Source organism: Chrysochloris asiatica, unplaced genomic scaffold (genome assembly GCF_000296735.1).
Source record: "Chrysochloris asiatica unplaced genomic scaffold, ChrAsi1.0 scaffold00007, whole genome shotgun sequence".
NCBI classification, from domain to species: domain Eukaryota; kingdom Metazoa; phylum Chordata; class Mammalia; order Afrosoricida; family Chrysochloridae; genus Chrysochloris; species Chrysochloris asiatica.
In genome coordinates, this window is record NW_006408525.1 from 28057755 (window position 1) to 28080571 (window position 22817).

The 22817-nt window shown below is 48.1% G+C and overlaps 1 protein-coding gene across 3 annotated transcripts; it reads left to right on the forward strand.

Annotated features, from left to right (window-relative positions):
• The first annotated feature begins 41 nt into the window (after window positions 1–41).
• On the forward strand, window positions 42–22085 carry STAT5A (signal transducer and activator of transcription 5A). 3 transcript variants are annotated; one of them, XM_006832658.1, is made up of 18 exons: window positions 42–173; window positions 532–688; window positions 1735–1824; window positions 7068–7242; window positions 12078–12208; window positions 12424–12575; window positions 13011–13166; window positions 13505–13684; window positions 15842–15929; window positions 16028–16150; window positions 16863–16955; window positions 17419–17625; window positions 18413–18507; window positions 18595–18725; window positions 19177–19332; window positions 20062–20113; window positions 20341–20448; window positions 21923–22085. In XM_006832658.1, the coding sequence occupies exons 1-18, from the start codon at window positions 46–48 to the stop codon at window positions 22083–22085; spliced, it is 2385 nt and encodes a 794-aa protein (XP_006832721.1). In that variant the 5' UTR covers window positions 42–45. The 3 variants fall into 3 exon arrangements, with proteins under 3 accessions (XP_006832721.1, XP_006832722.1, XP_006832723.1); XM_006832659.1 differs by having other exon boundaries at window positions 46–173; window positions 19177–19341; XM_006832660.1 differs by lacking the exon at window positions 16863–16955 and having other exon boundaries at window positions 46–173.
• Window positions 22086–22817: the final 732 nt, after the last annotated feature.

The following is a 22817-nucleotide window of genomic DNA, read 5'->3' on the forward strand; positions in this document are numbered from 1 at the left end:
CAGGAGGCGTCTCTTCAGCCCTAAACTCGCCCTAGGTGAACGGCCATGGCGGGCTGGATCCAGGCCCAGCAGCTGCAGGGAGATGCGCTGCGCCAGATGCAGGTGCTTTATGGGCAACACTTCCCCATCGAGGTTCGCCACTACTTAGCTCAGTGGATTGAGAGCCAGCCATGGTGAGTGCCCCCAGCCCATCTTCCTCCCAGCTCCCAACCATCCCGTACCCTTGACTTCTGGTTCTGTTCTTTGTAGACTGGTAGGACTCTGGTCCTGACTGTCTCTTATTGGGCAAAAGGGGCGGTGTCCTTGGGAAAAGGGGAACAGGGAAATGGGGAGGGGAGGGGATGTTTCTAGACTCTTGATGCCTGTGGAAATGCTAGGAACAAGTCTTGTGAGCCCTGGAGAGATGTCTGGTGATAGTTCCCTAGTCACGAGTCTGGGATTTCCATGCCCTTCTTGGTGCCCCACCTCCTTGTCTAAGAAGGTGTCATAGTAAGCTTCTTTCTTCTTTCCCCTGCCCTGCCCTGTCCCAAGGGATGCCATCGACCTGGACAATCCTCAGGATCGAGCCCAGGCCACCCAGCTCCTAGAGGGCCTGGTGCAGGAGTTGCAGAAGAAGGCTGAGCACCAAGTCGGGGAAGACGGATTTCTACTGAAGATCAAGCTGGGGCACTATGCCACGCAGCTCCAGGTGGGTGTGAGCGCTAGCCCATCTGTAGAGAGGCAGTGTCTGTCTGCCTTCTTCTTCCAGCATCAGGACCCCTGGGTTTTGTTTTCCTGGTGCATATTATGACCCTGAGCTTATTGGCAACTTCTCTGTGCTTCGGTTTCCCATATTTCTTCTTTCTAAATCAGACCTGGCAGATTCCTTTAGCATATACAAATCAAGGAGTGGAGGGTTTGTCCCAAGAGAAGGGAAATGGGGAGAACAGCATGATGACCAAGCCAGGTGAGGCATCTGAAGTGACAGCAGAAGGGATGGAGTCAGGTAAAGCTGGCAGATTCTGGAAATGAGGGTATAAGGCAACCCGATACCCCTTTTGGGGTTCTGTTAAGCCTGGGAGGGCTGCTGGGCTGGAGTGTGAAAGGAGCAGGATTGTTCTGGAGGTAAGATCTGAATAAAAGCACCTAGAGTGGAGACCTGTAGCTTCTCCTTCACATGGAAGGGAGAGGGCAGGGGAAGGAGAGGAGATTTTTATGGAAGTAGGAAAGATGTTTGGGTGGTAATCATATTCAAGCATTTACTGGAACTCACTTGTATTTCTTAAAGGACCTTTAAATAAAATCAGCCAGAATCCTTGGGAAATAAAAAGTTCATCCCTGATGAAGGACGACACTGGAAAAATTTGGGGGTTGGGGGAGCAAATTAGGACCTTGGCATGGATACCTTGAGATAGTTGATTGCTCCTGGGCAAGTACTTAACCTTTCTGAACATCAGTATTCCCATCTGTGAAATGGGGATAATAATTTCAGCTTATGTCATAAAGGACTCTGTGCTGTGAGAATCAAAAGGAATGGTAAAACAGAAGTGATTTGAAGGCTAAGGTTTCTAATTCACTGCAAATCAAACATGAAGATTAGGGAGGGCAATCAAGGCAAAAATAAGGGGAGTCTGGTTATAGTTCTTGAGGCTTCCTGGGAAGGCCTGAGGAGGAGAGGAAGGGGTATACCTGACCCTGAATGGGCATGTCTGGGACAGAGGGTGGCCACTGACGGCTGCTGTTGGACTCTTTCAGAACACATACGACCGCTGCCCTATGGAGCTGGTCCGCTGCATACGGCACATTTTGTACAATGAACAGAGGCTGGTCCGAGAAGCCAACAATGTAAGTGTCCCATGGCTGTGGGGAGAGGTGATGGGACGTCTTTCCACATGTCCTTCTCTCCAGACACAAATGTGTTTATGTAAAACAGTAGCATAAGGAGAGCCAGTGAAATAAGAGACATGAGCAAGTGTGTGAAACTGTGACCTGCAGGCACAGAGGGACCACCCGTGTTCAATCCCTAGCTCTATTACTTACTAGCTGTGTGATTTGGACAGATTACTTAACCTCTTGGGGCCTCTGTTTCTTCCTTTGTAATGAAGGACTACATAGGGTTGTTGTGAGGAATAAATGAGATACAGTGTGGGCCAGGGATAGACAAACAGGAAAATGAAAAAGAAAACACACACATACATCTGGATTGATATCAGAGGTGATATTACAAATGTTTGAGGAAAATATTAGTTATTCCATAAGTGGCCAGTGTCTGTGAGCTACGAAGCAGCCAATGTCAATGTTAGAAGAACTAACATGAGCAGGCTCAAAGAAATGAGATCCCGAGAAGGGGTATGGGGATTAACCTCCCAAGCTCTGTACTCATAAAGACATTCAACATTGGCATGGACAATGGCTCAAGTGCTATAGTAACTGCAATAAATTTTAAAGAATGGGTTTCTTCCCACCCTAAACTGAGATGCATGAACAGCAAACAAGAACAGTGTACACACTTGCATTCTCTAACTATACCCACAGGAGACAGTTGGTGAAAGCCTGAGAACACACTAACAGGCAATCATCAATTAAATACAAATGTGACAACCCCGAGTTTTAACAACAGACAGTTAAAACTCATACGAAGAAATGAGAGAATGACTCAAACAAATGACCAAGATGCAGAGCCAGAAAACACTTTTGAGGAAGGAAAAGTAACGGGACTGACTGAAAAAAGAATTAGAAAGAACCAATAGAAAAATTGAGGAAAGCAAGAGAACGTAGTAAAAACTTTAGAAGAATTCAGGAAAACACTCTAAGAACAAACAGACAAAATAAATGCAAATTTGAAACAACACACAACCTGCAATTAGAAATCCAGATGACTAATACTATGATCTCAGAAATGAACAATACATTGAAAGGAATAGATTGAAAAGGAAGCCCAATTATTGAGCTTGAAGATAAATTGCTCAATACTAGTATGCTAGAAGAACAATCAGAAAAAAATCTGAAGAAAGCTTAAGAGTTATGTGAGGCATCATGAAGAGGACATTCAGGGGTGACTGGAAGGGAAAAGGAAGAGACAATAAAAAGCATAGAGAAAACTGTTGAAAGAAAACTTCCCTAACATCATGAAAGATGAGACTATAACCATTCAAGAAGCTGAACAAACCCCAAATAAGATAGACCCCAAAACAAAATCACCTAGACTTAACATAATCAAAAGCTCCAAAACCAAAGACAAGACAAGAATCCTGAGAACAGCTTAGGAAAAATGAAAAGCTACCTACAAAGGAGAACCAATAAGACTAAGCTCTGATTTTTCAGCAGAAATCATGCAGGAAAGAAGGCAATAGGATGACATACACAAAACTCTGAAAGAAAAAACTGCCAACCAAGAATTATATACCCAGCAAAGCTGTCCCTAAAATATGATGGCAAAATTAGACTGTTTCCTGGTAAGCAGAAATTAAAGGAATTTGTAACAACAAGCCCAACTTTACAAAAAATGCTAAAGGGTGTTCTTTGGACTGAAAAACAACAGCAGCAGACAACAGCCTGAGATTACCACACATGACAACACCACCCAGAAATCAATCCAGATGTTGTTATTGTTAAGTGCTGTTGAGTAGGTTTTAACTCGCATCTACCTTGTATAGGGTTTCCAAGGCTTTAAATCTTCGAGGGGATCAAAACCTCATCTTTCTCCTGTGAAGTGGCTGGCAAGATCGAACCATGCACCTAGTGGTTTGCAGTCCAGTGCTTACTGTATAGAAATATTAAAAGTAAAACAAACCTACAGGATTGAAAATAGGGAGCCTGAGATATCAATTTTTAATGAAGTCAACTGCAAAACATAAAGAGGGAATAGTGTAATACAGAACTTCCAAAAGGTAGGGAAGTCAAGTAGATTTCAAGATAAAGCAGACTATTTTAAATAACGAAAAATATTAGTAAATTGCAGAGTAACCTCAAAGAAAATTAATGTACCTCCACATCAAAATAAGAAAAGAGAAAAATCAGAAAGATTTAATAAGCATTAATACAACAGAATAGAAAATGCAAAGAAAGCCCACAAACAAAATGAATCCAGAGCAGAAAACTATGTGGAAGAACGAAACCAGCATAAAACAAAACAAAAGCTACACAGCAAAATGACAACAATCGATTCATACCTATTGATAATTACACTAAATGTAAATGGATTAGATGCACCAGTCAAGAGATGGAGAGAACGGAATGGATAAGAAAACAGGATCCTTCAATATGCTGTCTGCAAGAGACACATCAAAAACGTGGAGACAACCTGCATGCCCATCAACAGAAGAATGGTTACAAAGACTTTAATACATAGACAATGAAATCGTATGCAATGTTAAAGAATAGTAGTGAATCCTTGAAACTCCTCACGACATGGATGAAATGGGGGACATTATGCTGAGTGAAATTAGTCACAAAAAGGACAAATATTGCCTGAGACCAATGTTGTAAAAACTTAGGAAAAGCTTTTCTTGATAAAAAAGCAATCTTTGATGGTTACAGGGGAGGGAAAATTATTCTCGGACTAGAGGGTAGACACATGTTAACATGGGTTAATATGGAATAAAAGGGAGGTTAGCAGAGGAAAGATGAATGTAGTAGGAGACACAGGGAGGAATGCAGTGTTAAAGTGAACAGAAGTTTATGTTGTTATGTGCTATCGAGTCAATTCCAACATATAGCAACCCTGTATAAGGTTTCCAAAGAGCGCTTGGTGGGTTTGAACTGCCAACCTTGTGATTTGCAGTCTAGTGCTGATCTGATCCTACAGTGCGACACCAGTAATCCAAAGTGAATAGAGGTACATACTGTTAACGGTTGGTACATGGACAGGATTGCAGTCGTTGTAATGAAGCTAAGTAAGTATATGATTTGTTGCGTGTAAAACTGGTAACCTGCTCTGATGATCTTCACTCCATTCACAATAAAAAGTTTTTTAAAAATGTGTTTCTTAAAGTGATATCATATAGGTAAAGACCATAGAATAACACATAGGTAATTTTTATTATTAATTTATCATGGATACTGATTTCAAGAATTGCAAAGTTCATTCAGTAAATACTCACTAAGGTCTTGCTGTGTGTGTGATGTTAGACTAGGACTAGACAAACAGGCCGAAGGCTTGGTCCCACCTGAAAGGAATTCAGGCAATGAGAGATTCTCATTGAGAACCTGAGTGAGTGAGTGAGTGAGTGAGTGAGTGAGTGAGTAAGTAAGTGTGGGGATATGTAGAAAAAGTCCCTAACTTGGGGTAGGTGGGTGGGGGCTGTCCTGAGTATAGAGCAGTTGGAACAAAAGGCACAGCGGCTCATTTGAAGGCATGAAAGCATGAGCCATCTTCGTGCATTTGAAGAATTGCAGTGTGGAGAGAAAGGAGTCAACAGAGGTGGCCTCAGTAGGTAAAACTCCAGAGAGCCAGAGGCCAGAGATCACAAAGAGTGGTCTCTCTTCCCAAGAGAGGGCCACCCTTGACTTGACACAATCTCAAAGCTCCCTGTAAAAAGGCAAATGAATTTAGCCCAACTGAAAAATACTTGTCTCTGGCAGAGGGTCCTCTTGGGCAACAGGACTCAGAACATTTGTCAATTTGATACTTTTTAATGTACAATTTAGTGACAACAATTACGTTAATCCTCTTGTGTAACCATCACCAGTATCCAGCACCTTAAACAGATACTGTTTTCCTGAACAGTGACTCCCCTTGTAGCCTTTCCTCCTGCTCCTAATAAACCAAATGACTGATAAACATTTGTCTCTATACCTTTGCCTAGTTTAAATATTTCTTGTAAGTGGGGTCAGACATTTGTCCTTTTGCGACTGATTTACTTCACTTAGCATAATGTTTTCAAGGTCCATCCACATGTAGCATGTATCAGGAGTTTGCTTCGCTTTATGGCTGAGTAATAATTTGTTGTATGTAAATACCACATTTTCCCTATCCATTTCTCTATTGATGGACATTTAGGAGAGCCAGGCTGCTTTAAATTGGTCCATCATAGAAGGCCTTTATGAAAAGGTGCCAATGAAGTGCTGACTTCAAGATTTGTTGTCAGACTGTTCCATACTGATAGAAACCAACAAGCACAAGGGCCCCGAAGGCAGGAACATGCTTGTGTGTTCAAAGAACAGCAAGTAGCTAGTGAGGCATTGGCAGCATGGACTTGGGGAGGGAGGGAGGGAGGCAGAGGCAGTCAGTGAGGTCAGTGAAGGCTGTGGTAAAGGAGTTTGGATTTCATTCTGTGAGCAGTTAATTAGGAAGTTCTACCTGAAGACTTGGAGCCCTGGTGTGGTGCTGGAGGTTAAGCACTGGACTGGTAGCTACAAGGTGAGTGATTCAAACTTACCAGCCACTTCTTGGAAGCCGTACACAGGGTTGCTGAGTTGAAAACAACTTGACAGTGTTTAACAACATCCACCTGAAGACTTAGTTCCCCCTGAGCCTGCTGATGAAGGAATGGATCTGATCAGACCATTTACATAGCAAGATCCATGGAGACCTTGTTGATGTCTTCCCTTATAACTTCATTTCGGTGTCTCCAGGATGCCTATGAGAGGTTCAACCTCTTCCCTGGTAGAAGCAGATTATTTAGTTACAAGAAAGTCTTGAGTGAAAGATGTAGGTGATGTGTGTTCACACAGTCTCATTCTGCACTGTGCCCCAACACCTAGCTTGGTTCTTGGCGTTGGGTCAACAAATGAATGTGGAATGAGTGGATATCATCATGAATAGGAAAGCCCAGGTGACATGTAGGATATGTTGAGCTCAAGTCTATCTGAAAAGAATTAGATGGACCCTGTTTGGGATACCTCTGTGGAGATGAGATCTAAAATAGAAATTTCTACTACGCTTTATGAAGGCTCTATAGACAGGTCATTTGTTTGTCTCTCTTGTCAAGTGACCATCCTCTGCCTCAAGTGATCCTTCCTCCTTACTTTAGATGTGGAGTTTGGGATCATTAGATTTGAGGTTCCATGAGACATGAAGGTTTTGTTTTTTCCATCCTCATTGCCCCTCACTTTGCTGCCTGTTACCTCCATCAATCCGTTTCTAGTGCAGCTCTCCTGCTGGGAGCCTTGCTGATGCCATGTCCCAGAAACACCTTCAGATCAACCAGACATTTGAGGAGCTGCGACTGGTCACACAGGACACCGAGAACGAACTGAAGAAGCTGCAGCAGACTCAAGAGTATTTCATCATCCAGTACCAAGAGAGCTTGAGGGTCCAAGGTGAGGCTGGTGCAGCGTGAGCGGTAGGAATCCTGGGGAGAGGGTTGAAGAACACTCTGTGAACTCCAGGATAGGGCTTGGTTTGTGCCCTTCCCACCAGCATCTTGCCCAAAGTCTTGTAGGAGTAATGGCTCCTAGTGAGTGAGTCTTTGCTGTGGGCCATGCTTTTTGCTAAACTCTTTTCATGCATCATGCAATTCATCCCTCAAAATAACCCCATGAAGTAGGTAGTTCTATTTTGTACATGGCAAAACTGAAGTTCAAAGAAAACAAGTAACTTGCCCTACCTAGGTTGCTTGTAAATTATAGAGCTGGATCTCAACTGGAGATATGTCATAAGATTCCTGTTATTCTACTCATGTGGCACTATGGGTTAATGTGCTAGACTGCGAAGTTGGTTTGAACCTCAAGATCAGCAGTTCAAGCTCACCAGTCGCTCTTGGGAAGGGTTGCTATGGGTTGCTATGGGTCACAACCTATTCGATGGCACTTAACAACAACAATAGATTTTCTCCCTGATTATATATATTCAATGATTATCTCAATGTATGAATAAATATATGAATATGTAGAAAGTGTTTCAGAACCAGAGATAGGACTTAGACTGGCAGTCTCCTTGGAACAGGGGAACTCCAGGAGTGCTCCTTCCTGACCCACCCTAAATAAGAGGTAGGCTGGGAGGAGGGCTGACTAGAGAAAATTCTCTTATCTCCTAGGTCTGTAGTTTGTCAATGGCACTCATGGGAAGTGTGGGGATAGAAAAATTGACTCCGAAGAAATTAACCCTAGGTACAATTTAAGGAGTCTCAAGACGTGGTATATCTTCCTCCAACAAGTATCACTCCAGAGTGACCACGCAGTTGTGCCACCTGATCTTAGTGAGAACAGGAAGCATCCAGCTGCCATCTCCTTTGATGCTCTTTTTCTAGCATCTTAAGGCTGAACCATAGATCACTGATTTTATGCCTTTCCTATGGGGTTGGATTTGGATATACATTGTGTGTGTGTGTGTATATGTCAAAGCTATTTATTTCCCTCAAAGCACTGTTTTAGCTGCATCTGACAAATTTTTATTTTCATTCAGTATGAAATATGTTCTCATTTAACTTGTGAGCAATTCTTTACCAGCACATTATTTAGAAATGTGTTGTTTAATTTCCAAATATTTGTATTTTTTTCTAGCTGTCATATTTTATTGATTTTATTATCACCTTGTTATTAAATTTCACTGTGGTAAGACAACACATGCTGTATGATCTCAGTTCTTTAAATTTATTGAAACTTGTTTTATGATGCAGCACATGCTTTCCATGTGCTTGTGTGCATTTGAAAAGAATGTATGTTCTACACTTATTTCATTTAAAACTCAATAATGTAAACATAAAACAACAAAAAAAGAAACTCCAAATATACTGTCAGTGAGTCAGTTCTGACTCAGAGTGACCTTCTATAGGGTTTCTGAGACGATATATTTTTGTGGGAGCAGACAGCCTCATCTTTTCCCACAGGCTGGTGGGTTTAAACCACTGACTTTGTGGTTAGCAGCCCAATGCCTAACCCACAATGCCATCAGGACTCTCTATACAGTAAAGAAATTTAAAAACAATAACTGTATTTTCCAAAATAAAGTTTAGTGACTAGAGTGACCCTCCTTTACTATTTTTTCGGGGGTGGGAGACAAAAATCTCTTATGTTAGGCTGAATAGAAGACAACTGGATTCTGCTTTTAGTCTGTCTTGGTTTAACTCACCTCATGTAGCCTCTGGAAACCTTCACTGTACTGTAAGAGATTAAAAGTGAAAAAGGAAAATAACATGGATTGATAAAAATACTTTGAACTTTATGGACCCTCAGTCAGAATCTTTGGAGTCCCCCCACTCCCAGCTACCTGCTGTCCACAGTCTATACTTTGAGAACCACTGATCTGTCATATATATATGAAAATATATATACGTATATATGCATATACAAGTATATATGCTAATTCTATCCATTGCTGAAAGAGAGGTATCAATCTGTTATGACTGTATAATTGTCTGTGTCTCCAATTAATTTTGTAAATATTTCCTGTATGTATTTGAAGCTTCATTATGAGGTGAATGCACATTTACAATTATTTTATCTGTCTGATGGATTGACACCTTAATCATTACAAAATGTCTTTCTTTAGCTTTTTGTCTTGACTTCTATTTCAGCAGATATTAATCAAACGATTCCAGCCTTCTTCTGCTTACAGTTTACATAGTATATCTTTTTCATTCTTCTTTTATTTAAAATGTGTATCTTGTAGACAGCATAAAGTTCAGTTTTGCTTTGCTTTTAATTAAGGTCTGTAGTCCATTATATGCAATATATAACTATTTAGTACAGTTTGTTGAGGTTGCCCATTTTACTCTTATTCTCTTGCTCTTTTATGCCACCTGGGTTCTTACTTTTCTGCCTTTAAAAATAAATAAATAAATATATATATATTGTTGTTAAGTGCCGTCAAGTCGGTTCCAACCCATAGCGACCCTGTACAGGGTTTCCGAGGCTGTAAATCTTTACAGGAGCAGAAAGCCTCATCTTTCTCCCACGGAACAGCTGGTAGTCTCGAACTGCTGACCTTGCAGTTCACAGCCCAATTCGTAACCACTATGCTACCAGGGCTCCTATATATATATATATATATCCATTTTTTTTTAAATTTCCATTTTAATTCAACTATTAAAGAAAGCTCTTTCCTAGCCCTGCCCTATCAGTATTTTCTGTCCCTTAAGGCCTAGGACTTAGTAAATGTTAGGGGGATGATTTGAGCATGTCTTTCTCTCCTTTGAATCCATCCCACTCTGACCTCTGAAAGAGGCTACCCCTAGCTAGAGTGGAACCTGAGATTTAGGCTATGATTTCTTTCCTGCTGGTGGTGGTGGTGGTGATACTGGTGGTGGTGGTGGTGATACTGGTGGTGGTGGTGGTGGCGGCGGCCGTGGTGATGGTGATGTGCCATGGAGTCAGTTCCGACTCATACCGACCCTGCATAGGGTTTCCATGCTTTACAGGAGCAGAAAGCCTTATCTTTATCCCGCGGAAGCGCTGGTAGTTTTGAACTGCTGACCCTGAGGTTAGCAGCCCAGTTGATAATGTTTAGGGTACTGTGACAACAGGAGTTGAGCACTTGGAATTCACTAGCAGATCCTCAGGAGGAAGATGTGGCTGTCTGCTCCCGTAAAGATGACCCGAGGGGTACTCCTGCTCTGTCCTATCGTGTTGCTGTGAGTTGGAGTGGACTTGAGAGCTGTGGTTAGGTTGGTCCTGGGTTTTCTGTGTCCTGTTTATGGGCTAGGGTTTGGATTCTGGTTTGCACCCACCATGCATTGTCAGTTTAGGCTCCTTTATCAAGTGCACCTGTCTGAAACGCAGACTCCTGGTCTGTTTATACAAGGAAAGTCTCAGCTCCCTTCAGTGGAGCAGAGCAGTTGCCACATGTCTTCCCAGCCTCCTTCCAAAAGCTTCTGCAACTGCCAGGAGAGATGGAAGTGGGTCATTGGCAGAGAGAGGCCAGGTCCACGTGTCGGGATCATCACGGCTTCCCTGTGAGTAGGCAGGATTCCTGAGTTCGCTGTCCAGACTACTCTGAGGTGTCTGTGTTTGGATGCCACTTTCCCTGCCCAGTACCTGCAGTGAGATTGGAACCATTATCAAAGTGCTCTGTGGTTCTGTGCTTTTCCTGCTGTCTGGAGTTGTTTCTGTCTCTCCCAGAGAGTGTGTTTCGTGGATGGAGGACTAGGTCAGTGAGGCATGGCCATCAGATCTCACATTTTCTCCACTCAGCCTGAGGAACAACGTGGGACTTCTCCCCAAGGCTATTGGAAGGCAATAGTCATCGCTATGTTTAGGATACGGCTTATCTTTGGGAGTGAGGGATGGTTCACCAGCAAGGGAGGGTGTCCAATGGCTTCTTTATGGAAATGTTTTATTTCTTAAGCTGGGTTATGACTGCACAGGGGCTTCCTGTAGTGTGTTTCCTCCCTTCCGTATGTGTGAAGTATTTCAGGTAGGTTTTTGGGAAAAGGCACCCAGGGCTCACTGAACCCGCACCCTGCCATTGATGAGACTGCTAACAGTTAGTGTGGAGAGAAGCCGTTTCCCTCCCTTCCTCCCCACTTCCCTAAGAGCACTGTGCTGGCTCTGTGTCCCCAGTGAGCCCTGGACTCTCTCCATTGGTGGCAGGTTCCCTGTAACAGGTCAGCTGTGTTCACATGACCCTGCCAGCACCTGGAAAAGCAGCTCCTCCGCAGTGAGGCTCTGGGTGTGCGGGACGGGGCTGAGCCATGCTCCTCTGTCCTGTGACCATTAATTAGCCAGTCTGCACTAACTCTTAGGTAGTGCTTGCTGTGTGTGCTTGGCAGTTCATGAGCATTTACATATCATTTACACATCATCACATATTCAGTCTTCACAGCAATCCACAGAGGCGGGTGCCATCATTCTCCCCTTTTACAGTGGGGAAATTGAGGCATAGGAAAGTGAAGTGTGATTTTCTCAAGTTTCCCCAGTTGGTAAACAGCAAGCAGTCTGTATCTGAGGCAGACCCCATGTGAGGGGGCGGGAAGCCCACTGTGTGGTGGGGTCAGGAGGGAAGGACGGGACTGTGAGAATCACCCTTCAGGAATCCCCTCACCTGCATCCATCCACAGCTCACAAGAGCACCCTGGGGGTTTGAAATCCCAACTACCATTTGTGGGGTATCTATCCCCTTGAGGCTCTAGCCTCAGTGAGAAGGGCTTGTGGCTGCCCTGAGCTTTGTACTGGAAACTGGGAAGACATGGCCGTGGGTGTCCTGTCCCCTCCTCCAGCTCAGTTTGCCCAGCTGGCCCAGCTGAACCCCCAGGAGCGGCTGAGCCGGGAGACGGCCCTCCAGCAGAAGCAGGTATCCCTGGAGGCCTGGCTGCAGGGGGAGGCCCAGACGCTGCAGCAGTACCGCGTGGTGAGTGGGCTCCTGCCCTGTGCTCTCTGAGGACCAGGGTCTTGGACAGAGCCAGGAGGAGAGTGGGGACCAGCTTCCTTCCTGCCAGTGGGGCAAGTGAGACAGAGCAGGTCGGGAGGGGACAGGCCTGTGAGGGGCTGGTCCCTGGGCCCTGCCCTTCTCAGCAAGGGGTTGTTCTTGGGAACTAGAGGGCTGTTCTCTCCCCTGACCCCCAGGAACTGGCTGAGAAGCACCAGAAGACCCTGCAGCTGCTGCGGAAGCAACAGACCATCATCCTAGATGATGAACTGATCCAGTGGAAGCGGCGGCAGCAGCTGGCCGGGAATGGGGGGCCTCCTGAGGGCAGCCTGGACGTGCTGCAGTCCTGGTATGGGGCAAGAAGGGAGGGGCAGGAAGAGGGGTGCGGGTCCCGGGCTCATCTGCCCCTGAGCTGATGATGTGCAGCCAGCTGCCTGTGTCAGAACAGCTCCTATTTCCCCAGAGGGTCTGGAGCCAGGGACAGACTTGATCTATCTGGGTACCTCCCCAGGGAATGGCTGTCTTGGAGAACGGGGCAGGCTGGGAGGGTGCAGAGTGACCCTGGGGCGGGGTGCACACATCAGGGGCCCTTGTGCTGTGTATTGCTGTGGGTTCAAAGGCAGCTCTGCTCTGCCATGTGGTAGGTGCCAGGTGAGGCCCTGCTGTGTGAGACTGGGACTGTGTTTGAGGGGTTCTCGTTGGCTGGAAGCCTGTCAGCTGCTGGCCTGGTGGAGGGGTACGTGAAGTCACTGTGCTTCCCATGGGCCTTGGGGCTCCCACACAGGTGTGAGAAGCTGGCTGAGATCATCTGGCAGAACCGGCAGCAGATCCGCAGAGCTGAGCACCTGTGCCAACAGCTGCCCATCCCGGGCCCCGTGGAGGAGATGCTGGCTGAGGTCAACGCCACCATCACAGACATCATCTCTGCCCTGGTGACCAGGTGACTGCTCTCCTTGCTCACACCCAGGGCAGTGGGGGCAGCTCCCACTGGAATCCGTGTCTCTCTGCCTGTCATCATGCCCTTCTGGCTTCTCTTGCTATGTTGCTGAGCTCTGCTGTTGCCCAGTTCTATTCTGGACACTCCATGGGCTGCCCTTGCCCCCTGGCAGTCATGCCAGCTGCTGAGATAATTCATTTCAGTCCCTCCCCTCTTGCCATCTCCCCGCTGCCCTACAGTTTCCCTGTGGTCAGAGGCTGGGCCCCTTGAGGCTGAGGCCCTAGAGCCCTTCCTGCGGAGCCAACCTCTCATCATCTGCTGGCCCCTTGTGTCCCCAACAGCACATTCATCATCGAGAAGCAGCCCCCTCAGGTTCTGAAGACCCAGACCAAGTTTGCAGCCACTGTGCGCCTGCTCGTGGGGGGAAAGCTGAATGTGCACATGAACCCTCCCCAGGTGAAGGCCACCATCATCAGCGAGCAGCAGGCCAAGTCTCTGCTCAAAAACGAGAACACCCGCAAGTAATTGTGTGCTTCTTTCCTGCTTTCCCTCTCATGCTCAGCTGTGGGGGCCTGTGGCATGGGATAGCATGACTCCCTTTTGTCCTGAAATCCAGACGGGCCTGCGTGTCTCTCTAGTTCACCTCTGTCTCTTGCTATACAGTCTGCTCTGGCTGCTGTGTGCCTGGCTCAGAAGGTTGACACGTATTGCTCTGTTGTGGTGTGCTAGGGCCTGGGGTTAGCACTTGATGGAGACAGAACTTGGCTCTGCCCTCACCTAACTTACTGGGAAGGCAGAAGCTGTTAGAGAAGTGGTAACAAGTGTTTCTGTGGGATGGGGCAATATCTAAGGCAATCTGGGAGCTGATCATGGTGTGTAGCAAAGAAATGTCTGTTTATGCTCAAGCTGCTACTGAACCGGGTGAGGATGGAAGACTATCTGTAGTGAATGGCTTGTCTGTGTCCTAAGGAGAAACTTCTAGAAAGGCATGTGGGGCTAGAGAACCCAGACGTGGCCTCAAAGCAGGCCAACCATAAAGTGTACAGTGAATGAATGAATGAGTGAGTGAGTGATGTGGGAGATGTGGTTCCCATCCAGTTTAAGAGTGCTAACTCAGTACGTGCCCTGTGACCTGCGGATGGAATGGTGAAGGCAACAACCCACGTTCTCGCTCTCTTCTTGTTGCTAGTTGCCGGTTCTGTGCTCTCTGCAGGGTTTTTGGTATGTTTGAGTCTACAAAGCCATACTGTTGTTGTTGTTGTTAAGTGCCGTCAAGTCAGTTCCGACCCATAGCGACCCTGTACGGGGTTTCCACGTCTTTACAGGAGTAGAAAGCCTCATCTTTCTCCCGCGGAGCAGCTGGTAGTTTCGAACTGCTGACCTTAAGGTTCGCAGCCCAATTCATAACCACTACGCTACCAGAGCTCCACAAAGCCATACTTGTTGTTGTTGTTGTTAAGTGCCGTCGAGTCGGTTCCGACCCATAGCGACCCTGTACAGGGTTTCCGAGGGTGTAAATCTTTACGGGAGTAGAAAGCCTCATCTTTCTCCCGCGGAGCGGCTGGTAGTTTTGAACCGCTGACCTTAAGGTTCGCAGCCCGATTCGTAACCACTACGCTACCAGAGCTCCTTACAAAGCCATACTAGGGAGGATTATTATCACACAGTGTTGTGTTGTACTCCATTGGGCTTTCGTTGGCTGCTGTTCAGAAGTAGATTACCAGGCCTTTCTTTCTAGTCTATCTTAGTCCAGAATCTCCACTGAAACCTGCCTACCATGGGTGATTTTGCAGGTATCTGAAATTCCAGTGGCATTGTTTCCAGCATCACAGCCACATGCAAACCACCACAGGACGACAAACTGACAGCCTGGGGTCTGCTCTCTTGGTGGTGGTTATGTGCCGTGGAGTCAGAACTGACTCATAGTGACCCTGTACAGGGTTTCCGAGGCTGTATATCTTTACAGGAGCAGAACGCCTCATCTTTCTCCCACGGAACAGCTGGTAGTTTCAAACTGCTGACCTTGCGATTCACAGCCCGATTCGTAACCACTACGCTACCAGAGATATTTTAGCTGGGGAAATGGGCAAGAGAACATTTAAAAAAATAAGTTTCAAAAGTGATAGATTCTAGAAAGAAAATGCAAACAAGGTGATGTCATAACATCTGGGTCTGTGTGGCATGGGGGTAAAGGAAGGCCATTCTGAGGAGAAATTTGAGCTGAGAACTGAATGAGGAGAAGGCAACAAGTGTTTTGGGTGATAGGAAGAGAGAGCATGTGCACAGTCCTGAGGTCGGAACCAAGCTTGTCGCTTGTAGCAGATAGCGCCAGTGTGGTCAGGGAGGTGGGCGGGCGTTTTTATTTTGTAGGCTATGGTCATGGTCTTAATTTTAAGTACCCTAAAGACTACTGGAGCTGCTTGGAGTCCCCCCACATGCATCTCAGGGCCCAAGGCATTCTTATCCTAATGGTAGACACCCAGCCCTCACCCCTGAAGGCTTCTGGGCACTCTCCAGTCGATGGTGAAGACCTTTCACCCATTAGACACAGAGGCACTTCTTAGAGGATAGGGCTGCTAGTAGGCTTTTCTGGAGGGATGACCCCCAGACCAAGGCCCAGGCAAGATCGTGCTCTTAGCCTGGGTCCATGTGAACTGTGGTATCACTCTCCTTTGCAGTGAGTGCAGTGGGGAGATCCTGAACAACTGCTGTGTGATGGAATACCACCAAGCCACGGGTACCCTCAGCGCCCACTTCAGAAACATGGTGAGGACAGGCCCCAGCCCCTAGGAGGGAAGGTCTGCTCAGAGCTGAAGCTTCATAACCAGGCACCATATTCTCCCCTCTGACCTCCTACCTTACAGTCGCTAAAGAGGATCAAGCGTGCTGACCGGAGGGGTGCAGAGTCTGTGACCGAGGAGAAGTTCACCGTGCTGTTTGAGTCTCAGTTTAGTGTTGGCAGCAATGAGCTGGTGTTCCAGGTGAAGGTGAGGCTCCTGCTTTTCCATTGGCTGGAAGGTGAGGCCCCTGCTTTTCCATTGGCTGGAAGGTGAGGGCCCTGCTTTTCCATTCGCTGGAAGGTGAGGCCCCTGCTTTTCCATTCGCTGGAAGGTGAGGCCCCTGCTTTTCCATTCGCTGGAAGGTGAGGCCCCTGCTTTTCCATTCGCTGGAAGCTTCTCAGTGGCTCAGGGCTGTAGGGGCAGGTAAATAGAACTGAGGAGTTTGGTTTCCTCATGCAGGTTTGTGACCAGTTACTGTGATGGCAGCAGAAAGCCTACTTTAACTGCTGCTAGGGGCCTGGTTGCTAGAGGTCCCTGAGTGGTGTAGGTGGTTAGTGTACTCAACCACGAGCCAAGAAGTTGGAGGTTTGAGTCTACCCAGAGGCACTTTGGAAGAAAAGCACTGAAAACCCAATGGAGGATAGTTCTGTTATGATACCTAAGGGATCACCATGGGTCAGAGTCGACTTGACAGCACCCCGCTCCATGTACCTGATTGCTAGGGTGAAGTCAGGCACGGATCCACAAAACAGAGGACATGGGCTAAGGAGAAATATGCTGTGTTGTTTCTTTTGGTTTTGTAGGCTGGGGGGCTTGCAGTTGGGATGGTGGGTGAGGTATGAAGGTTGAGAGTCTTGCCCCACACAGAGGGCAACATGGCGGTCACGCTCCTCCAGTCTCGTTACTTGGACTCCCACAGACTCTGTCCCTTCCTGTGGTTGTCATTGTTCATGGAAGTCAGGACCACAATGCCACTGCCACTGTCTTGTGGGACAACGCCTTTGCTGAGCCGGTGAGTCCCCAGGCCCCAGGCCTCTCCTCAAGGTCAGCCCGTACCCTTTATCCTCAGCTGAGTGGTCTTTTAGCACCCCAGACTAGTCCAGAGCTGAAATGAGGTAAGAAGAACAGGGATACCCTTGGAACTCATCTGGGCTCACTGGGGTCTCCTCTGTCTGTGAGCTTGGTCTCTGATCTTCCTTTGGTTTGTAATTTCTGATCTCTGTTCTCAGTCCCCTGAGCTGCGTCTCTGTCCCTGCACATCACCTCTCTTATCCTCATTCTCTGTGTGTTTGTCGCCTGTTGTCTATGTCTCCTTTTCTGGGTCATGTGAGTGTGTGTATGTGTGTGTGTGTGTGTGTGTGTGAGAGAGAGAGAGAGAGACAGAGAGAGACAGAGAGAGAGAGAGAGAGAGAGAGAGAGAGAGAACTGTTTCCCACCTCTGAAATCTGTTTCTTCCCCCTTTCTCTCCCCTTCAGGGCAGGGTGCCATTTGCCGTGCCGGACAAAGTGCTCTGGCCACAGCTGTGTGAGGCCCTCAACATGAAGTTCAAGGCAGAAGTGCAGAGCAACCGGGGCCTGACCAAGGAGAACCTCGTGTTCCTGGCGCAGAAACTGTTCAACAGCAGCAGCAGCCACCTGGAAGATTACAGCAGCATGTCTGTGTCCTGGTCCCAGTTCAACAGGGTGAGGGCCATGGCCGCCAGCTGCCTGCTTGGGACCACCAGTGTCCTGCCACCCTCCCCCCACTCATGGATAGGGTATTACTGAAGGCCGGCTCCAAGCCCCCACCCGCAGCCTCCCACCAAGCCCCTGCTCTAATCAGGAGACAGGCTCATATCAAGGAATGCAGGCAGGAGCCTTGAGGAGTCAACAGGAGAGCCAGGCGAGGACAGAAAAAGCAACAGCAGCTGGGGGTCAGGATCCCTGGCTTCTAGCCATAGCTCTAGTAACTAGGAACCCACCCCCTGTATGCTTCAGTTTTCCCATCTATAAAATGATGTGGTGGGACCCAAATGACTTTGGAGATCCTGTCCAGCCCTGACTTCTTTGCACCTAACACAGCTCCCCTCCCCCATCTTCCCTAGTGGAGTCCGTGAGCAATGTAAACTGTGAAGGTTGATGGTTGAAACCCACCCAGAGGCACCTCAGAAAAAAGGCCTGGTGATCATCTAGATGGTTATAGCCTTGAAAGCCCTATGAAGCAGATCTATTCTGCAGGCTATCAGTTGGAATTGACTTAATGGAGTATAGTAACAATAACAAAATGTGTCCCTGCCCCATGGGACTGTCTCTGGCCCCTGTGTCCTAGAAGCAGGAGGAGACTTTACTCTCTGGTTAGTTGGTGTGTAGACTAGGGCCCTGTGTCATTTCATGGATTGTCTGCTGGAATTGGGGGCAGGCAGAGGTGGGGACAGAGGGCATGGGCTGGCTCCTGGGCCACTGACGAGGGGTCTTTGTGGGGGACTCTCAGGAGAACTTGCCCGGCTGGAGCTACACCTTCTGGCAGTGGTTTGACGGAGTGATGGAAGTGCTGAAGAAGCACCACAAGCCCCACTGGAATGATGGGTGAGGAGCAGGGGAGACGTGGGCACGGAGACTGGCCAGGGCTGCCGGGCCTGGCAGTGAGTGACCCTGTATGTTCCGTGCACCCAGGGCCATCCTAGGTTTTGTGAATAAGCAACAGGCCCATGACCTGCTCATCAACAAGCCCGATGGGACCTTCTTATTGCGCTTTAGTGACTCAGAAATCGGGGGCATCACCATTGCCTGGAAGTTTGAATCCCGTGAGTGCCCGCTGACCCACACTGGCTCTCAGGAGCACTGTCCTCTGTTGCTTGCTCCCCACTCCCCACCTGGCCGCTGCCTTTCCCTTAAAGACCGCTGCTGGGAAGGTGGGACCTGAGTTCAGTGTGGGAGGAGTGATACTCAGAAATGCATATTCCCTATCTGTTTCCACTTTGGAGAACCTAAAACCACTGGCCCTACAGCCCCGAAAACTGCTGTGTGGGTCCCTTTCCTGCTGTGACCCAGCACTGCTGGTAGCTACTCACCCCATAGAATGTTCCTTCAGCTGCTTCCTCGCTGGGTGCTGAGGACCACAAGGATGGGGCTACAGTGCAGATGAGTGACCTGCAGAAAACCCGGGCTCCCCTATGTGCCTGCCTTAAGACCCCACATCACTGATCCTCTTCACGGTGGCAGTGGATGATGGGAATGAGCTCGTCTTTTCCACAGCTGACCGCAACCTATGGAACCTGAAGCCATTCACCACACGGGATTTCTCCATCCGGTCCTTGGCCGATCGCCTGGGGGACTTGACCTATCTCATCTACGTGTTCCCTGACCGCCCCAAGGATGAGGTCTTCTCCAAGTACTACACTCCAGTGCTAGGTGCGACTGGCCCCCAGCTCCTTCCCGACCCACTGTGCCCAGGGGTCGTTTCCTCTGTGGGTTTTACTCTGTGAGACGGTGGGCTTTCAGGGCTCTCAGCTGAGGAAAACAAAAAGAGAAGCCCGAGGCTCAACTTTCTTCTCTGTGGCCCAGAGTGGACTTTGCTGTGTGGACTCTCACTCCTTCAGCCCTGGAGGAAGAGGCAGTTGCATGAGGGGAGGAGCCAGAATCATTCAAACCCACAGAGCAAGTGTTTGTTGTTGTTAAGTGCCATCAAGTCAGTTCCAAGTCATAGCGAGGGGTTTGAACAGTTGACCTTGCCGTTAACAGTCCAGTGTTTATCCTCCAGAGCCACACCAGGACTCCTAGAATGTGTTACTCCCATTTTGATCAGCTGTTTTCACCTCTTTCCACCTCAGACATTCCCCAAGTTGAGTGTAGGAAGCAAAATGGTCCCAAATCCATCAGTTGGGTTTGCTTCTGTTTTTGGTTTTGTTGCATGGATGAGAAAAGGAAGTAAATGGCCAGGAAAGGAACCAGGAGAAGAGGTGGGGTTGAAGCCAAGGGTCTGAGTGATCCTCAGCCTGGGTCCTCAGCAGGTGCTGATCGGGATCCTTGGGGAATCTCCCTGCAGAGGCCCAGGTGATGTGGGTGGGAGGCAGGCTGCTTGCTTCTACCCCACGTGGGAGCTCCCAGAACTATTACTCACCACCGCTCTCTCCTTGGCAGCTAAAGCCGTGGATGGATACGTGAAGCCACAGATCAAGCAAGTGGTCCCTGAGTAAGTGTCCAGGGTGCAGGTCTGGGTCTCCTGTCACCTCATCACCCAACACCACCATCTCTCCTACCCAGCTCAGACCTGGGTTGGGAACTGGGCTCAGTCAAAGCTGAGTGGGGCACTTTGTCCTACACCCCAAAAACGATGTAAAGACCCTTTGGAACCCCTCCCCACATCAGCTCCTGGGCGGGCTTCCCCAGCCACTGAGGCTGCTTTGTTTGCTCCCGCAGGTTTGTGAATGTGTCTGCAGACTCTGCAGCGGGCAGCGCCACCTACATGGACCAGGCCCCATCCCCAGTCGTGTGCCCCCAGACGCACTATAACATGTACCCACAGAAGTAGGTGATGTTCTCATGGGGGTCTACAGGGGAGGAACCAGGGGCTTGGCCTCAGACTAGATCCCAGACGGCCGGTGGACAAAGGAATCCAAGCTCCTCAAGGCCCAGCCTAGGCCTGGGCTGGGCTCTTCATGTGCCCAGGTGCCAGCAGGTGGAATTCAGCCAACAAGAAGCATGGAGGGGCGCTGATGAAGCCAGATATAGCAGGATCCAAGTCCTAGCTCTGGTACTGACTAGCTGTGTGACCCTGGGAAAATTATCCAGCCTCTCTCATGCTCACTTTCCTCATCTGTATAATGGAGGCCAGAAGACCCAGCTCATGGAGTTGGGGTGAGGATTAAATGAGAAAGTGCAGGTAAAGCATGTAGCAGGAGTGAGGGTCTAAGGACTTTACGCATGTTGTTGTTGGGTGCCCTGGAGACGGTTCTGACTCACAGCGACCCTGTATAGGGATTTTGAGGCTGTAAATCTTCACGGGAGCAGAAAGCCTCATCTTTCACCAGTGGAGCAGCTGGTGGGTTTGAACTGCTGACCTTAGTGATTAGCAACCCAGTTTTTGTCCTCCAGCACTACCAGCACTCTATAGCTCTCAATGGATTGTTCTAGAGGTTAGCTCACTTAGCTGCTAACTGAAAGAAAGACCTGGCGATCCGCCTCTGCAAACTCAGCCCTTAAGTTCTCTGACACACCTGAGGTCGCCCCATGGAGCAACGGCTCTGCTCTGCCACACCTGAGGTCTCCACGAGTCACAGCTGACTTGATTGTTATTAGGAACAGGGTGGGCGTGTTGTGTCAGTTGCTCCTCTCTGGAGACCCCTGAGTGGAGGAAGGCAGTGAGCTTCAGTGGAAGACTTCAGGCCTGGGAGACACAGAGTAGGATTCCAACCCCAATTACATGACCTAACAGCCAGGTAGCTCTGAGCAAGTTTCCTAATATGGCTGAGCTCCGCTTCCTCCTCTGTAGCATGGAATAAAGAGCTGCTTCACAGCTGCTCACTGAACGTTACTTGTGATTGAGCTGACTGATGGCTAGCAACCCCACGTGTGCAGAACTGCTGCACAGGGTTTTCAAGGCTGTGTCTTTCAGAAGCAGATCGCCAGGACTGTCTTTTTGGCACCTCTGTGGGTTCGAACTGCCAATCTTTCAGCTAATAGTCAAGTGCTTAACCATTTGTGCCACCCAGGGACTCTCACTGAATGGTGCCTATGGTTTAATTGAGTAGTACTGAGGTGGCCAGAGCTCAGTGGCCCAATCAGCCCTTTCCTACAGATGAGGGCAAGAAGGCAATAAATCCCCTAATGTATGTCACTTAGAGGCAAGACTAGAACTGGGCTGCCTCCAAAGAGCCTGTGACTGTCACCCAGCTGGTGAGGGGGGAGGCCGAGTGGTCAGCCGTGAGACTGGATCAAGTGGAAAGTGGGCTTAGGGCTGGGAAGCATGCCAGCTCCCTCTGACAGCCCCTCTCTTTGCCAGCCCCGACCCTGTCCTCGACCAGGATGGAGAGATTGACCTGGACGAGACCATGGATGTCGCGAGGCATGTGGAAGAACTCTTACGTCGCCCCATAGATAGTCTGGGGCCTCCCCTTACCTCCCAAGATGGCTTCTTCACCACTGCCAGGGGCTCGCTCTCATGAATACTACACCCATGCTTGTCTTGGGAAACAATGTTCACCGTGAAGGCTAACTATTGTGACTTTAGTATTTCTTTGCAGGCAGCATGTATGTGTGTGTGTGTGTGTGTGCATACAACATATGCATGCATCCTCTTTGCAACCATGCATTTGTAGCCTTGCTGGCCGTGATCTTTGCTTTGGATCAAGGCATCCAAGAGCCCACTGGGTCTGTCTCTGTTGTGGGAGAGATGAAGACTCTGTGTTGCGGTCCTCAGCGCAGGCAAACAGATTCCTCCCATGTCTGTTATCTGTCCAGCAGCTATTGGGATGAAATCCTCCAAGAAGGGGAAGATTTTAAAGTGTTACTCACAAAAAACCGACTTTGCTGTCCCAATGTGTGTGTGTATATATACACGTGTATCCATGCACATACATGCATGTATCCTCCTGATGTATGTGTGGATATTCCTCTGTTCTCATGCACATGTGTTGGTCTTTGGTCTTTTCTCTCAGCAGAGAGGATGAGGTTCATTTTGGGGTAACATTTTACACCTTACTGAATGAGTGTATATTCAAGACTTTTTTTTTTGTTAAGTTCTCCAAGAGCTTGTCTAAGCCATGTTAGCTGCCTTTGTGCCAACTCGGTCTCATGATGATTGTATGTACAACAGAACAGTGCTTGGGTCCTGTGTCGGCCTCACAAAGTATTCAGGTTCATCACTGGGGCTGTTGTGCCAACCAGTTCCAATGAGG

What these genes read in the sequence shown, in the direction of transcription:
- STAT5A (XM_006832659.1), top strand. Translation starts at nt 46, where the DNA reads ATGGCGGGCTGGATCCAGGCCCAGCAGCTGCAGGGAGATGCGCTGCGC. An exon ending in CGCTGCAGCAGTACCGCGTG is followed by an intron (nt 12,209 to 12,423) that starts GTGAGTGGGCTC and finishes CCTGACCCCCAG; the next exon opens with GAACTGGCTGAGAAGCACCA. An exon ending in TCCAGTGCTAGGTGCGACTG is followed by an intron (nt 19,342 to 20,061) that starts GCCCCCAGCTCC and finishes TCTCCTTGGCAG; the next exon opens with CTAAAGCCGTGGATGGATAC.